Below are 16,787 nucleotides of genomic sequence, written 5' to 3'. Positions count from 1 at the left end.
AAAAGAGAGTTAGGGAGAAAGTCCCCTAAGTAATAATTTTTATATTTGTAGGAGGCATGTACTCTTGAAAGTCTGATGTAAGATACAGACTCTCCCCTTTAAAAAAAAAAGCTTCTCATCCAAACATTTTACAATTGATTTCAGAAGATTAGTGGGCTTCTTTGGATCCATTAGATGGAGTCCATGGAATTCTTTGTTAAAACCATCTGCTTGTGGGAATTTCTGTTAATTTTTCTCTAACGATCTAGCTTTGGCTCTTAGTGTAACTGCTATATGCAGAAAGGTTGGAAGAAAATAAACCTTAAAAAAAAATTGAATCCCACAGAAGCATCTGGTTGCTGCTTGATACAGCGTAAGAGGCAGGGCTTTGACATTCAGTCTCTGGAGGATAGAGCACAAGCACTAAGAACACTGTGACAAGATTAAAAAAAAAAACCTTCTATGTAATTCAATGAAAACATTGTCCCAAGGAAATAAGAAAGATAAAAATCCTATCTTAGGATTTTTTTTGTTGTTTGTTTTGGCTTTTTTTTTCTTTCTTTCTCGCTCTTTTTTTTTTTTTTTCTTTTTATGGCCTCACCTGAGGCATATGGAAGTTCCCAGGTCCCAGTTCCAAGTTGGAGCTGCAGCTGCTGGCCTACTCCACAGCCACACAGCCACAGCAACACTGGATCCCTAATTGACTAATTGAGGCCAGGGATCGAACCCACATCCTCATGGATACTAGTCAGACTCGTAACTCACTGAGCCACAACAGGAACTCCCATTGTTTTTGTTTTAATGATGCTCTAAATTTATTTTATGTCTTTCACTATGTTGTAATAAGACAAGTGTTTCAAATTACAAAGTTGGGAAATTTGTTTTTATAAGCCTGTGTAAGATGAGTCCATAGCAGAGACTGGCCACTTTGTATCACAAGAAAGACAAACACTGCCTGGTCAGCTTGAATGAATGGGCCTGTGTCATAGCCTTCTTCTGGCAGCACACTTAAATTGCAGGGCCAGTTAGGAGAAATTCCTTGGGGATTGAAACTGGAAAGAATAAACTCAGAAGTTGAAGCTATGTGACAGGCATTTTTAGTTATAGAGAGAAGGAATTCCTGTCATGGCTCAGCAGAAACGAATCTGACTAGTATCCATGAGGACGCAGGTTTGATCCCTGGTCTCCATCAGTGGGTTAGGGATCCAGCATTGCCGTGAGCTATGGTGTAGGTCGCAGATGAGGCTCAGATGTGGCATTGCTGGGGCTGTGGCATAGGCCAGTGGTTCCGATTCAATCTCTAGCCTGGGAACCTCCAAGTGCCACAGGTATGGCCCTAAAAGATTAAAAAATAAAAATAAAAAAGAGAGAGAGAGGAAAAACCTCCCACAAATAACTGCCTAAAAATACAGTAATACTTTCAATTTTCCGTGCCCACAATGAATCTGGATACTTGTTGATATTTAAAGGGACTCGTTCCACCACCAAAACATAAGCACTTCAGTGGCCCATGTACCTTTGATCCCGGTGGTCCTGGCCTTGAACCTTCTGAGTAACCTGGCTCTCCCTTATCTCCTTGGAGACCAGGAATACCTGGAAGGCCTGGTCTTCCATCTAGACCTGGGAACCCCACAGTTCCCTTCGTTCCTTTAGAACCTGAAATTAGGAAAGAAATAAGGTAAAATAGGCAAACACAGAGATCTCGAAGGATTCTACTTCTGACCTTTGCACAAAGCAGCTTTCTCCCAAGAAGCTGGGTTTTTTTTTCAGAAGCACTAAATGCATCAGGTAATCTTAATGGATGATTTTAACACAATGTAAATATTTATTCTGTTCTCACTCATGACTTTGTTGCACACTGGACAGTTGTCTAAAAGTAAATCTAGTTGTTTTGCACCAACTTTCTATGAAGTGGAAAGCCAAAAATGACCACACAGAAAATCTAGAATTGGGACCCACTGCGAGTCTGTAGGCTTGTAACAAGAATTTATGCATACCTGGCACTCCCATGTTCCCCATGCTTCCTGGCACACCATGTAGCCCTGGCTCACCAGGATATCCAATGCTTCCTGCATCTCCTCTGAGGCCTTGAAAACAAATAAACAGTCACACACTCTGTGTGGTTCCTGGGCATAGTACGTGCTTAATAAATTCTTGTTGCTTGAACGGATCCAGAGCACCCAGACCAGCTGGTTTAGGGACTTGTTTAGTTGCCCTTATGCCTTCAATAAAGGAAGGGACTGGAGATTCAAAAATTATAAAATCAGAAAAAGTTATATTTTTGTCAGCAGGCTTGGATTTCAAAGATCAAAATTATCCTAGAACCAGCAGGAAAGAGGGTGCTCTTGTGATCATATAGGTTATAGGTTTCCAGATGCAATAAAAGGTTTCCAAATTAAATACTGAAATTTTATTACCATACAATAAATTTTGTCACTTTTGTGATTATAGGAAATAGGGGGATCCTTTCATTGTTTAAAAAATTGATTTGCAAACTCAGTAACTTGTTCAAAAATAGAAAGAGGCAAATTTGAAAACCTCTAAAGCATTATCTCACTTTCTTCTATGATACGTGATTTTGTAAGAAATTACAGTTTATAATACATATCGGCAATTTCAAAATAAAATTTTGAGTGCCACATAGAACTTCATGTAGGTGAATATTTTTAAATTAATACAGGCTGACTATAAATTGGTCAAATTATAAGAAATATAACTTGGCTAAATTTTAAGAAGTGGATTTCTGTTCAGAACCCTGTTGGGGCAGAATTCATATCCAACCCAGTAAGTCTAGAAAGACATTTTTGTTACATTTAGATCTAGGAAAACTTGACACCTGACATTTCTGTTAGACAATCAGCTATACCTGGTGGTCCTGGTGGTCCAGGTAGCCCTTGGAGTCCTTTTAAGCCTGGCAACCCTGGAATGCCTCTGTTGCCTTTCTCTCCAGGCTTTCCTGCAAATCCTGAAGTTAAAAATCATGTTCAAAATGGTTAGCATTTTATCCGTCTTAGCCACATCCTGATTAAAATTTATGAGCTATCATTGTAATAACAACATGCATATTTGGGAAGAGAATGGGCAGATTTGGGCTTACATTTCATTTAAAAATAAGATTAAATGAAATGATGTATGAAAAGCTAGTGCCTGGCAGCATGAGTTAGTTCTTGAAGAACATTAGCAGTTATCATAACATTTATACTTTCAGCCAACATTTTAAGAATTAGTGGCCTAAATTCAGCTGCTGCTTTTCCTTCTTCTTCTTCTTTTTTCCTCTTCTTCTTCTTTTGATTAAAGACAGAGGACCATCTACCACATGATTCTTATCTAGGTTATTCCATTCTTAACCCATTTACTACAGCTATCACTTACTAAGTAACTGGTTTGCAGAAGACATTATTTTCTTTTATTTATTTTATTTAATCTTCAGGCAATCTCAGTCTATTCCCAAGCCTTTCCAGACTGGGTGTAGAGATGAGAAAACTAAGACTCTTTAAGAAGTTAATGGAGTAACGTAGAGGCACACCATCAATTAGTGGTAATGCTGGGATTTGAACCCAGTTCTGCAGGCTAGAGTTCTCACAAATTTCCCACCACACCAGTACATCATTCTCTTGCTCAAAACTACTCATCGAATGTCTATTGCCTGCAGAGGAAATGACAAACTGTTTTCACTGGCACTTGATGTGTTCTACAATCTGTCCACGGCCTGGCTTTGTGCTTTTTCTAAAGTAGATTCCCTTCCCTTGGCTTTTTTCTTGCTTACATATTTATTCATTCATTCACATATGGATAAGCCAACTATACTTCAACAAAATTTTTTAAAAGCGAGAATACTATAATACCTCATCACGTTGTGTTAGCATTAAACGAGTAACTTTAGTAAGGCTGACTTTCTTAAATTTTGATTTAATGTTGGTTGCACTGACCATAAAACCTGTTGTACAAAGTGCTTAAATAATTTGAAATTGTTTGAATGGGTTTGAATTTGAGCTTAACAGGTACAGCTAGAATTAACAGAATTTTTATTGATTTTTAATCAAAACATATTTTCTCTTTAGTAATTATTCTCCAAAGGATTCTGAGCATGAGAAACAGTATTTAGATGCAATCAGAAAAATTCATCCTGGCAGTTGATCAAATAAAGTAGAATTTCCAGTGGAGGTTTCTATTCCAGCCAGGGAAGTTTTTTATATGGAATTTTCTAAAGGCTTAATTTTCACCTCACTGTCCTCATATGTCAGTTAAAAGGGTTCTCTTGGGTAATGTCTTAGTCCCAGAATCAGCTCTAATGGGAGTTCCTATTGAGGTTCAGTGGGTTAGGAACCTGACTGGTATCCATGAAGATGCAGGTTTGAACCCTGACCTCACATAGTGGGTTAAGGATCTGGTGTTGTGCAAGCTGTGGCATAGACTGTGACTATGGTATGCAGGTGCAGCCCTAAAACAAAAATAAAACAAAACAGCATCAGCTCTGATATTCTGGTTCAAAACACAAGGAAGTTCATACCTTTGAGTCCTGGTTCTCCTTTGTCCCCCACTAAGTGGAATATTCCAGAAGGCCCAGGAATTCCTTTATCTCCTTGTTCCCCTTTGGCTCCTGGAGGGCCTCTCTCACCCTTTGCCCCTGGAATGCCAAAGCTCCCTGAAAGACAGGAGTAACAACACCAGATCCTTAATTCTTCAAAAGCTCGTAAGGATTGCAAAGTTAACATGCTTATCATAAAACAAAATGAGACAAAAAAACCAAAAAGGTTAACAGGATTGAGAACCTAATAAATAGGTGCCTCAACTAGGCAGTCACGTGAGGGTAGTGCTCTAAGCCTGTAGGGAGAAAATATGGGAAAAGGAATACAGAAAACCACAAAATCAAATACATGGTTCTCTCAGAACTACTTTCTCCTCCAAGAATACAATATAATTTATTTTGTTGCTAATTAAGTGAACACTGCTCCCACCTCATGGATAGCTGGGAAGATGTTCCATCACTTACCTCTCTGTCCCAAGGTACCTGGGTTCCCAGGAGGACCCGGGGGACCAGTGATTCCAGGAGCCCCCATCATCCCCATCATTCCTTTTTCACCTATGGAAACAAAGTAACACAAAGCAGCACACAGGTTGTAAAGAATGAGAGAAGGGAAATAGTCCATAAAATAAAATAAAGTACATGTAGAGAGAAGTTGACAAAATGGTTTCTGTAAATAGGAAAGTAATCGTATTTATCTAGGAGATGGGTCAATAAACAGTCTTTTTGTTTGTTTGTTTGTTTTACATCATGGACGCGGAAATCACTGGTAGCAAATCATACTTATAGATGAGAATCAAATATATTGAACGTTTGGAGTATTCTCTTCTCCTATCTCTTTTTTCTTTTTACAGCCACACCCAAGGTATATGCAAGTTCCCAGGCTAGGGTTCAAATCGGAGCTTCAGCTGAGGTCTACACCACAGCCACAGCAACACTGGTTCCAAGCTGCATCTGCCACCTATGCTGTAGCTTGTGGCAGCACTGGATCTTTAACCCACTGAGCGAGTCCAGGGATCAAACTCACATCCATACAGAGATTATGCTGGGTCCTTAACCTGCTGAGCCTCAATGGGAATTCCCCCTGCTCCCAACTCTTGATCAATAACTTTGTGTTTTATTTCCTTATTTTACTTTCTTCATAGCATTTGTCTCTAGATGAACGTAGATCTTAAGCGTGTTTGTTATTGACTCCCCCACTGTTGGAGGTAGAGTCTTGTCCACTGATGTGGCTCTAAGGCCTAGAACAGTGTTGGCATGTGAGAGTAGCTCAGTAATATAAATGAAAGGTTAATTTACAGATTATAATTTGTTATTCCGGGCTCTTCTCTGGAGGAGAGATCAGTGAGGTCCTTATGCCATGAGAAGACTGCTGAAATATTCTCTCCAAACATACATACCATAAAAAGTGATGAAATAATGAGAACTATAAGGGAATACTAGGAACAACAATATACCAGCAAGTTAGACAACTTAGACAAAATGGACAAATTCTTAGAGAGGCACAGATTACCAAAATTGACTCAAGAAGAAACAGAAAGTATATGTTGATCTATAATAAGTGAAGAGATTGAATTAGTAATTTGAAAACTTCCCACAAAGAAAAGCCCAGCCCCTGACGACCTCACTGTCTGCTCTACCAGATGTTTAAAGAACATCAATTCTTCACAAATGCTTCTAGAAAATACAAGAGGAAGCATTTCACATCTTGTATAAGGCCAGCATTCCCCTGATACCAACACTAGACAAAGACATCGTAAGAAAAGAAAACAGGCCAGTAAGTCTCCCTTATAAATATGGATGCAAAAATTCTCAACAAAATGCTAGCAGTTATATTTTCATAGTCATATATGAAAAAGATTACACAGCAAAAACAGTCCTATCCTGAGTAATTGTGAAATACGATCATTCCACTACCACCATTTCCCCACCCCTGACCTTTTCCAGATAGTTTAGAAGAAAAAGTTATACTAAATAAAAGAGAAGCCTAGAGTCAAAAGCCTATGCCTAGCTTGAGTTTATACAGCCACCTTAAAGGGAAAAATGTGGAAGAGAGAAGAAAAAAGCACAAAAAGAATACCTGGTTGCCCTAAAAATCCTGGATTTCCTGGATATCCTTTTGGCCCAGGTGGTCCCATCCCACCGTGATGACCTGGCATTCCTGGGGGTCCAGGTTCTCCGGGAAATCCTGACCTATCCAAGCCTGGAATACCTGGGTCTCCCTTTGGCCCCGTTTCACCTCTTCTGCCTATATGTGAATGAATGAATAAATGAGTAAATGAAGGAATACACAATAGCTTTCCCACCAACTTCATATATTTTTTTCATATAACTTTCAACTTCATATATATTTATTTTGGCCATACCCACAGCACATGGAAGTTCCCAGGCCAGGGATCGAACCCTAGCCACAATTGTGACCTGTGCCACAGCTGCGGTAATGCTGAATCCTTAACCTGTTGGACCAGAAGGGAACATCCCATGAATGTATTTATGGCTGTAAATGTTTAGCTCTGTGATTTTGGGCAAACCACTCACTTATCTAATTGCCTGACTTTGACCCCCTTCTGTAAAATTCTAAGATCCTTTCTGGTTTTAACATTCTGTGTTTCAATGATTCATACAGTAGCATTTAGATTTATTTTCTGGTCCCACAGGCACTTCTTGGGGATGCATTTTATAACCGGGCATCAGTCTTTAACCTGCAAAATTCATACAGAGCCACTCAGGTGGAGGCAGGCCACCAGATGCTCCTGGAAACAATAATAGCACCACTCTAACAATTAATATCTTCATCAAAATTTTGTTTGTGAATGTATAAATATGATAGCTGAGTTCTAAAGGATATTTTTTCCCCCAGAAGTAGTTCACAGATCTGGGTGAGAGGAGCCAAAAAGATAGTAAGTTTTTCATGATTGCTTGGCCTTTATCATTTAGATTTACTTCCATGCCCTTTCTTTCATGTTGCTTGTAAAACAATCAACTACATATTTTAGTCTGTAACTTGTAGAGATAGAGCCTGTACACATTCACTCTGTTTTTATAATAAGGATAAATTTCCTGCTTTAATATACCTATGAAAGTATCAAGGATACAACTTTTTTTGAAAATGTGTAAGTACACATGTAAATATACCCTTGGGTATATCTTCAGTGTTCATATCTTCTTGCATACAAGACACAAACCAATTTTACCATCGTAACGTCAAGTCTCTTATTCTATAGGTGGTACTCACTGCAACATATCCATAACAACAGGTTTTTGTTTCTGAAATAACTTTTCCCACTAAACAGTGGTCAAGACTTGCTGCTGGACAGTTCTCATGTTAAGCAGCAAAACTCAGAGCTTAAGTCCCATGTCACCTGCCTGCCTGGTTTCAAGGGCCTCCTACCTTGTTGACCTTTCAATCCATTTAAGCCTGGAAGTCCTTGGGCTCCCCTGGGACCTTCGGTGCACCTTCCTGGGGGTCCTCTTTCTCCAGGTGGTCCAGGCTGTCCTGGATCCCCTGCAAAATAGAGTCCAAGAGTACAATCTGGGGCCATAACTCAAGGTCCTAGTATTGCTAGCTCAAGCATTCTTGTATAACTTTCCCCCATCCCCTAAATTGAACCTATATTTAGTATCATTGGCGTGTCTTAAATAGAGGCCACTCTTTAAAAAGGAAAGAAGGAAGGAAGAGGGAACGAAGGTAGGACAGCAATGGAATGGCACATTGAACAGAAAAAGAATTAAGCCTTGCAGGTTCTATTTATTGAGCTGGAAGTTGTTTTGAGAAGAATTCTTCACCCCCTAGAGCACCTACACATCCAATCTGCAGCATTTTGGCTGAGCTCACAGTGGAGAAAAGTAATTGCACTTGCTACCATACCTCGTGGTCCATCAAACCCTCTAGTTCCTGGCATTCCAGGGAGACCAGGAAGTCCAGGGAGTCCCATTTCTCCACCTTCTCCAGAATTGCCTCTTTCTCCCGGCCGACCCGGTGTTCCTGGTTCTCCAGGTGTGGAGAGTGCTGGTTCTCCCTGTAGCACAGAAATGATGTTAGTTTTACCGTATCATGCTTTCAAATCCTTATTGACTACTGACTGGCCTTTTGGGTTCTTTACTTGAAAATCAAGTCTACGTGATGGAACTTCTGTGTCCTTTTTGCATAGTCACCACCATTCCATCCACTTTCTTTTTTTCAACTCCGGTTGCTGACTTTCTAAATAAAATTATGCTTAGTAATGCTGCATAGCCTCTATTCTTTTAGAAGAACTGTGGAGTTTTCTATAAACAATTTAGATGTCTCTTCTTTTAATAATTTTTTCTCGTAACTGTCCACATTTCTTCCTAGAGTTTTCCTGTTTCAAATACTGTGAATGTTTCTGAAGGTTAAAGAAGAAATAGAAAGGCAAATTGGTCTGATACCTTCTTTTCTTCTTTCTAAAGGGGAGGGATGCTTCAGAGAAATCTTAGAAAATTCAGGATCTTCATCATCTACAAATATATGGATAATTTCTATACACAGAGCATCCTAACCAGCTGACTGTGATTGCCCCCTTCCCTCCCACATATCAATCTGAATTTTAATTCCCGAAGACCTTGACTCCTGGAAGGCCTGGATTTCCAGGTAACCCTGGCTTTCCCATTTCTCCAGGACAACCCGGTGATCCTTTTGTTCCTGGAAAACCTCGGTCTCCTACAGAGAAAAAAAAAAAAAATGCTGTAAGATGAGTCTTGCAACAGCTGTAGATGTTTCTATAAAAGTCTGAATGGTGAGAAAGCCAACTGCCAAATGAGCTAAATTAGCAATTTCAAAAATTCAGTTCCAAATCAGACGACATTGGGTCCCAACTTTAACAATTACCTTTCCCATTTTTGTCATTTAGCATCAATAAACCTTGATTCAGCAGTTCTTGAAATCGCTGATACCGATTGACCATTTGGCTGCTTTATTTATTTATTTATTTTTTTCTTTTCTTTTCTTTTCTTTTTTTTTCTTTTTTTTTAAATAATTTTTTAAATTTTCCCACTGTACAGCAAGGGGGTCAGGTTATCCTTACATGTATACATTACAATTACATTTTTTCCCCCACCCTTTCTTCTGTTGCAACATGAGTATCTAGACAAAGTTCTCAATGCTACTCAGCAGGATCTCCTTGTAAATCTATTCTAAGTTGTGTCTGATAAGCCCAAGCTCCCGATCCCTCCCTCTCCCTCCCCCTCCCATCAGGCAGCCACAAGTCTCTTCTCCAAGTCCATGCTTTTTTTAAAAGCATTTTTTATATACAGTATACTGCCCAATAAATTTTTACATGTGTCTATATATCTATGTAAGCATGATCCAGATGAAGATATAAAGCATTTCCAGCAATGAGATTCTGCTGTATAGCACTGGGAACTGTGTCTAGTCACTTACGATGGAGCATGATAATGTGAGGAAAAATAATGTATACATGTATGTGTGACTGCGTCACTTTGGCTGTACAGTAGAAAACTGACAGAACGCTGTAAACCAGCTATAATGGAAAAAAATAGAAATATTTATAAAAATAAATTAAAAAAATAATACTGCATCTCCAGCACCCAGGTAGCCTTTCTCAATATGGGTTGCTCAAGAGAATTACTTCCTAATGTCCTACAGCAGCCACTGAATGTAATGAATTAACTTCTGTCTTATGCATTAATAATAGAAGATAAAGGAGTGACATATATCTTTTTTTCCAGCTCTGTGGTTCAAATTTAGTAAGTTCCTTCGTGCCCCTAGTTTGACCATTTTTGCTTTTTTTTTTTAGGGCTGCACCTGTGACATATGGAGGTTCTCAGGCTAGGGGTCAAATCAGAGCTGTTGCTGCTGGCCTACGTCACGGCCACAGCAATGCAGCAGGATCCGAGACGCATCTGCAACCTACACCACAGCTCACAGCAATGCCGGATCCTTAACTCACTGAGCAAGGCCAGAGATTAAACCCGCGTCCTCATGGATGCTAGTCAGATTCATTAACCACTGAGCCACTACGGGAACTCCTAATTTGACCATTTTAAAATTCATTTATTTCCTGGGACTCCTTAGGTTCAATTGGAAAATTCTGAATCTTCCCTTTCAAGGAGCCCTTGGGCTAGCTCTGGTTCCCAGAGTTTACAGTTTTCTTCCAGAAGGCAAATCTGTAATGTTACAAGCTAGAATGCAATTTCTCAATGCAGAGCCCAAGAAGCATTGGGCAAAAACATGGGCCTGCCTATGCTACTCCTGAGGTCACCGAGAAGAAATCTAAGAAACTGCAGTCAAAGCCATTCTTGGGATCATATGATAAATGTGATTATTTTTTTCTGTTTCAAATACTCATAAATTGAGATCAATATTCTCATATTTGTATAGAATTGATTATGATAAACATTGATGATACACTAATCTGAGAGATGACAGGCCAAAAATGTATTCTATTTGGAAAAACACTTTAAATAGTATTGAAACAAACGTGAAATTATCATAAAACCTATGGGACAACACAAGGACTGAGATTACTTCTATGTAATCCTGGACAGGATCTGGATGGATTTGTCAGCAGGGAGCCTCGGGTTACTATTTGAGTTCTGGGCATTTCTTTGGCGTATTTCCCTCCTTTGATGAAAAACAGCATTTTTCCCTAAAGGAAAATAACTTCTGTAATTTATTTCTGAGTGTATCGGGAAATCAGCTACTTGTGATTTAATAGTTATTTTTGTACGATAAAAGAAATGTATGAAGGGAAGCAACGTATAGCTGTAGAAAGAATAGGCATCTATGAAGAAAAATAAATTCCTTACAAACCCACAATCAAGAACCGTTATTACCATTTTGAGGAATTTCTTCCAGTTGTTTTCTTTGCACTTAAAAATGTGATTGAGATGAGATTGCATAAATCAATGTGGATTCTTCCTTTTTGCCTCACAAAATCTTATAAGACTTTTGTTCCCATTTAGGACTGGCAGAAAACATCGTCTTAAAGGATATTCCCTATATTATTCATTATACATATTCATAAATGTCCACAATGAACCTTATGCTTAAAAATTTATTTTAATTTACCCTTAGGTCCAGGAAGTCCAGGGAATCCAATTCCTGGAATTCCTGGTTCACCATCAGGCCCAGGAAGACCTGGATCACATTTTCCCATGGATCCAGGGGTACCTGAAAAACACACATACATTTACATCAGCAATTTCCCTTTGTCTTGCCTTCAACCGTTTGTTCCTGTGTCATCCCAGACCTTTCTGGAAATTAAGAAATCATTTAAACATAACCCCTACTTCCTCCCCATTTCTATCCCATGGGCTAATCACTAGAAGGTGCAAATAATTCTGAAAATACAATGTAGCTCCTAAAAAGAAATACATCTCCATGTCTTGAACTATGTCTTCCTCCATGAATGCAAAGTTAAGTTGTAGATCGTATTGGCAAAGAAGTTAAATTTTCAAAGAAGCAGCTATGGGAATTATCCTGAATAGCCACAAACATACATTTCTTGCTTCTCTACCAAGAATCCCTGAAGATTGTCCTGCTCGCCAATTCCTCTTAAGAACTGTTTCAATTCTCTTTTGGAATCAGAAGCACCCATTGGGAATAGCTTGGATAACCGCAAAGGACAACAGCAAGTCCACTGTCTGCTGGCTTTTGCCTCTGACACGTGCTCCTTTTTTGGAGCCACTGAATACGTTTTTCTTCTCATCGGAATGTTAAAACCAGGAGAGTCGGGGTGCCGTCTGATGCTGTGCACCGGATGTGCCAAAGGGGATACTCACCAGGTGGACCTTGGGGGCCAGCACGGCCTGGGGGCCCAGGAGGTCCTGGGGGCCCTGGGACTGGAGTGGAAACACCAAATTCTCCCTTGGGACCTTAAGAAAATTTGTGATCATTAAGATGGTGTGCATATTGAAACTTTCCTTTGTGCAGAGGGAAAAATATGATGATAAGGGATCCGTAAACATCCCAAGGAATATGAAAAATAATCTCGGTTTCCACAGGCTTCCAAACTGGCTTAAAGCTGACCAGCACATAGAAATTTTCTCATTCAATTGACAACTATTTATAAGCATCTATACTGCCTAAACCTTGTTTTAATTAACAGCCCAACATGCAGGTCTATTGAAAGAGAGCCTATTCTTTACAAAAAAAAAAAAAAAAAAAAAAAAAAGCTAACATAGAATTCAGCCTACACGTTGGTGAATACTAACTAGTAGGCTATTTATTTATTGGGTGACTAGTTTTCACGGGAAGACAGTACAGTTTATTGAACAAAACATGCAGTATGGCCTGACAAGTTGATCTGGCTTGAACCTTGGCTCTGCTAAATAAGGTCTGTGAGCTTGGACATATTTTTAATCTCCTCTAAATTCTTCGTGTGTCGAAGAAATCATGCCTGCCTAGCTGGTAAAGATTTGAGATAATGTTCTGACCAGTGGCCAGTATTAAAACAGGTTAACAATTAGTATGGTCCGTATATTCATCTATTAAAAAAAATAGGTTTACTGTAGTGTGATGGGGAAAATTTGACAGTAATATATTTTAAGATAATGGAGTCCTTCACTCAAGATTTACACTTAGAGAGGACAGAAGAGGATTTGAAGATGGATTAGAAGAAGATTGAGTAAATTTTTTCGGTAAAGGGCCAGATAGTAGATCATTTAGACTTTATGGTCCAGATGATCTCTGTTGCAACTACTCAGTCTGCTGTGCTAGAGGGAGCGCAGCCAGGAACAATATGTAAATAAATGAGTGTGCCAATAAAACTTTATGGACACTGAGATCTGAAGTTCATGTAATTTTCACAGGTCACAAAATATTATTCAAATTTTTCTTTTAATCATTTAAAAATATAAGAAAGCATTCTTTTTTTTTTTAGGGCTGCACCCGTGGTATATGGAGGTTCCCAGGCTAGGGGTCTGATTGGAGCCATAGCTGCCGGCTTAGGCCACAGCCACAGCAATGCCAGATCCTTAAGCCACTGAGTGAGGCCAGAGATCGAACCTGAAACCACATGGTTCCTAGTTGGATTTGTTTCCGTTGTGCTATGATGGGAACCTCTAGAAGCATTCTTAGCTCAGGGACTATATATAGTGGGCTGGATTTAGATTGTGGGCTTTGGTAGTTTGACAATCCTGGGATTTTTTTTTTCCATTTGCATATTGATTGCTCTGAAATACACCTCAGTTAAAAATTAAAAGGCTTTTTAACTTTGTTTAAAACATCAAACTGACTTGACCAAGGAACACTTTTTTTTAAAAGATACATATTAGTATCTTTTTTTTTTTTTTTAATGGCTGTGCCCATGGCACATGGAAATTCCCAGGCCAGGGATTGAATCTGAGCTGTAGCTGCAACCTACTCTGCAGCTGTGGCAACACCAGACAATCCTTGGATTAGAACAGCAGCCCCAAAGAAAAGGCAGAGGAAAAAACACACACACACACACATATATATATATAATCATAAAGTAAGTTTTAGATACATGTGTGGACAGAAATGCATGCATACAATTTGTGATATATAGTTGAACAACATGGGTTTGAACTGCATGGGTCTACTCATTCGTGGATTTTTGTCACCATTAAATATTAGCATATACACAGTATGCTTGGTTGAATTACAGATAAGGAGGAAATACATATAGAAGGGCTGACTATAAGTTACACACTTGGAGGGCTGACACCCTAACTCCTGCCTTGTTTGAGGGTCAGTCGTATGTGAATACCACACATACACGCACTCAAAATTTTATTACTGGTAAGCGATGCTATTCAAAGACTTGGAGACGAAAGGTTTACGGGGTCTCACACTTAAAGTGATTTTAGGAGTGAAAAATGACCATGGTAACATTATTATTTGTTTAAAACTGTTAGGAACATGAAATTCTCATGTTCAGCCACATTCTTCACCTCAGATAAACACTGAGAATCCGATCCCTCTTGAATCCCACAGCTATGTTCAGTACACGTGGATGCCAAAAGTTACTGGGACTTCACAACTATTATTAAGACAACTTTTCTCCATTTGCCTTAGATATTTTGAAGTTTTCTTTATAAACCATTTACGAGGCTATGGATCAGAAAGAACAAATTTGCAATAACATGAGTGGGTCCTGGGGGCCTGGGAGAGGCTTCTCAAGATCAATCTTACAGAGTTTTGTGTCCCCTTTTTTTATCTCATCTCTTATGGACTCTTCATCAGGAATGGATATAGACCACTCTAGGAACTTCAGATGAATTGCTCAGTAACAGGGGGGAAAAAAAAAAAAAGGATTTTCTCTACCATATCCTACATGTTCTTTCTGTGCCTACAAGCTGACAGAGTCTGCCCATCAGAAGCGAGTTTCTAGAACTTCATCAGTCTCGAGGGAGTTTCGCCAGCTTTAGGGACCATCCACCCCACTCCACAGGAAAACAGGACTGGAAAGAAAACTAACCAACCGGCTTCTCCAGGTGGTCCAGGGGCTCCAGGAAGTCCTTGGGTGCCCTTTGGACCAGGCTCTCCCTGCGGTCCATAGTCCGATGGTCCAGGAGGTCCTGTGGGTCCTGGGGACCCAGGGATGCCAGAATCCCCTGGAAGACCCTGGTCCCCCTTCTCACCACTCAGGGCCTGCGACAACAGGAATATGTTTGAGTAGTGATTCATCTAGTGTCTCCATACACAGGCTTATCTCGCCGTGAATATGATTGCCAATTAGGTTGTCATTGAGAAGATCTTGAATTAAAAAGCAATTGTTACTTGAAGGGAATTACTGCTAAAATAAGAGCCCTGTTTGGTTTCTGCTGTTTTGTGTCCTTTGGAGTCCAGCAAAATTTTATTAACTCACTTGAGTTCCTCTTGAGATGTCCCTCAACTGGCTGTCACACATGTGATAACAACCCCAAAACGTGGCTCAAATTGCCGACAATTCAAATGGCTTTAGAGGTGGCATTCATGTTAACGACACATTTAAAAATAAAACCAGTACAGCAAACCTTTATGTGATTAGTTTTCACCAGGTATTGTCATTACAAGGGAGATAGTCTATCTGTATTAGTGTGTTCTTATAAAATATCTTTTTTGCTGTTAATTTCATAGTCTGTAGCTTTGAAAATGAGTCATATTTTTTAAAGAAGTTGAATTTGACAAAATAACCAAAGTTCCTCTTGCTCCCTAACATGGCCCCCAATAATAAATTTAACTGGATTCTTCATTGTTCAATGTCAACAGGTGGCTAAGTGGTCCTTTTCTAATGGCAGGTTGTAAGACTCAAGTCAGCTCCTTGATTTTCTCACATTCTGGGACATCTTTAACAGAACTAAGAAATGAAGACCAGTTAGGAGCATCATATGAATTGTATTGACCAAAAGAATTCTAGACCCTATCCCTCTTCAAGCATAACTTCCTTGAGGGGGTGGGTTTTGTGGGGCAGCCTGGCGGTTTAGCAAAGGAGAATCCGAACCATTGGCCCTGGTGTCTACTCCCAGCCAAAAAGTGTTTTGTAGTCAAAAGGGTTTAGGAAAGGCTGTATATTACATCCACATCTTGGGGAGTATAATTCATAGTCTCACAGTAAAGGGCCTCTGGTGAATCTTTAAATTGCTTGCCAAGTTTTCCTGTTTGACGTGGAATCCTTTTTTATTGGATGACACTGATTAACCCTGGGAAAAACCGGTATTTCATAAAACAGGCTGGGCAGCATGCCTTGCAAACTTCTCAGATACATGTGATAGGCACTTAGCCTCTGCCTCTATGACATTTAAAAATAAATCATGGTAGGAATGTCTCACCTGAGCATGTGAGAGATTCTATCCCATGAAAAGAGACAATTTATATAAGCTTAAATATTGTAAATGACAAAATTTTTTATTTCTTTGACTGCCCAAAAGATTCTGTCCTTTTATGCATTTATTTTTACTTGAGAGAGTGAACCTTGTCCCCAAAACATTGACTAAAACTTTCCATTATCAATCATTTTCCGAATTTCCCTATAAACTCATTTGATACAGATGTGCAGTTGTAACTTGTGTGTGAGACAAGGTCTTTATCAATGTCGAATTTTATTTGGGCTAAAATCACCCACTGGTGCTACCAATTTTTGTCCAAGTACTACAAATATTTTTCGGGTTATTAGTGCTCATTTGAAGATGCCTCATCCTGAAGTTAGAGGGATGAACTGTGCTGAATGGCCAACGATTTTGTGAGAGGAAATCATCTGATGTCTTAACTTCAGAGGCCTTCATTCATAGGGAGTGGAATTTGAAAAAAGATGCTCAACCCCGCTATTTATTAGAGAAATGCAAATTGAAACTACAATGA

The 16,787-nt window shown here is 39.3% G+C and overlaps 1 protein-coding gene across 2 annotated transcripts in view; it reads right to left on the bottom strand.

The window, feature by feature from the left end:
- COL4A3 (collagen type IV alpha 3 chain) overlaps positions 1 to 16,787 on the bottom strand; it is a 151,591-nt gene that overhangs the window by 25,071 nt on the left and 109,733 nt on the right. The window contains exons 26-37 of one of the 2 annotated variants that reach the window (XM_021075272.2): positions 14,930 to 15,098; positions 12,266 to 12,358; positions 11,553 to 11,654; positions 9,085 to 9,182; positions 8,373 to 8,523; positions 7,896 to 8,009; positions 6,585 to 6,752; positions 4,973 to 5,062; positions 4,490 to 4,624; positions 2,846 to 2,944; positions 1,977 to 2,066; positions 1,496 to 1,635 (exon numbers count right to left, since the gene is read on the bottom strand). In XM_021075272.2, the coding sequence (XP_020930931.2) occupies positions 1,496 to 1,635; positions 1,977 to 2,066; positions 2,846 to 2,944; positions 4,490 to 4,624; positions 4,973 to 5,062; positions 6,585 to 6,752; positions 7,896 to 8,009; positions 8,373 to 8,523; positions 9,085 to 9,182; positions 11,553 to 11,654; positions 12,266 to 12,358; positions 14,930 to 15,098 (1,449 nt within the window). Of the gene's footprint in view, positions 1 to 1,495; positions 1,636 to 1,976; positions 2,067 to 2,845; positions 2,945 to 4,489; positions 4,625 to 4,972; positions 5,063 to 6,584; positions 6,753 to 7,895; positions 8,010 to 8,372; positions 8,524 to 9,084; positions 9,183 to 11,552; positions 11,655 to 12,265; positions 12,359 to 14,925; positions 15,099 to 16,787 lie in introns of both variants that reach the window. The other variant, XM_085001319.1, reaches the window with a different exon arrangement.

The sequence above is a fragment of the Sus scrofa genome, chromosome 15 (assembly GCF_054392235.1).
Source record: "Sus scrofa isolate SSC_HxYL_T2T_F1_AM1 chromosome 15, Sscrofa_HxYL_maternal_Yorkshire_Landrace_v2.0, whole genome shotgun sequence".
Taxonomy (NCBI): domain Eukaryota; kingdom Metazoa; phylum Chordata; class Mammalia; order Artiodactyla; family Suidae; genus Sus; species Sus scrofa.
The sequence above is the reverse complement of the archived record's forward strand: the minus strand, read 5'-3'. Positions and strand labels throughout refer to the sequence as shown.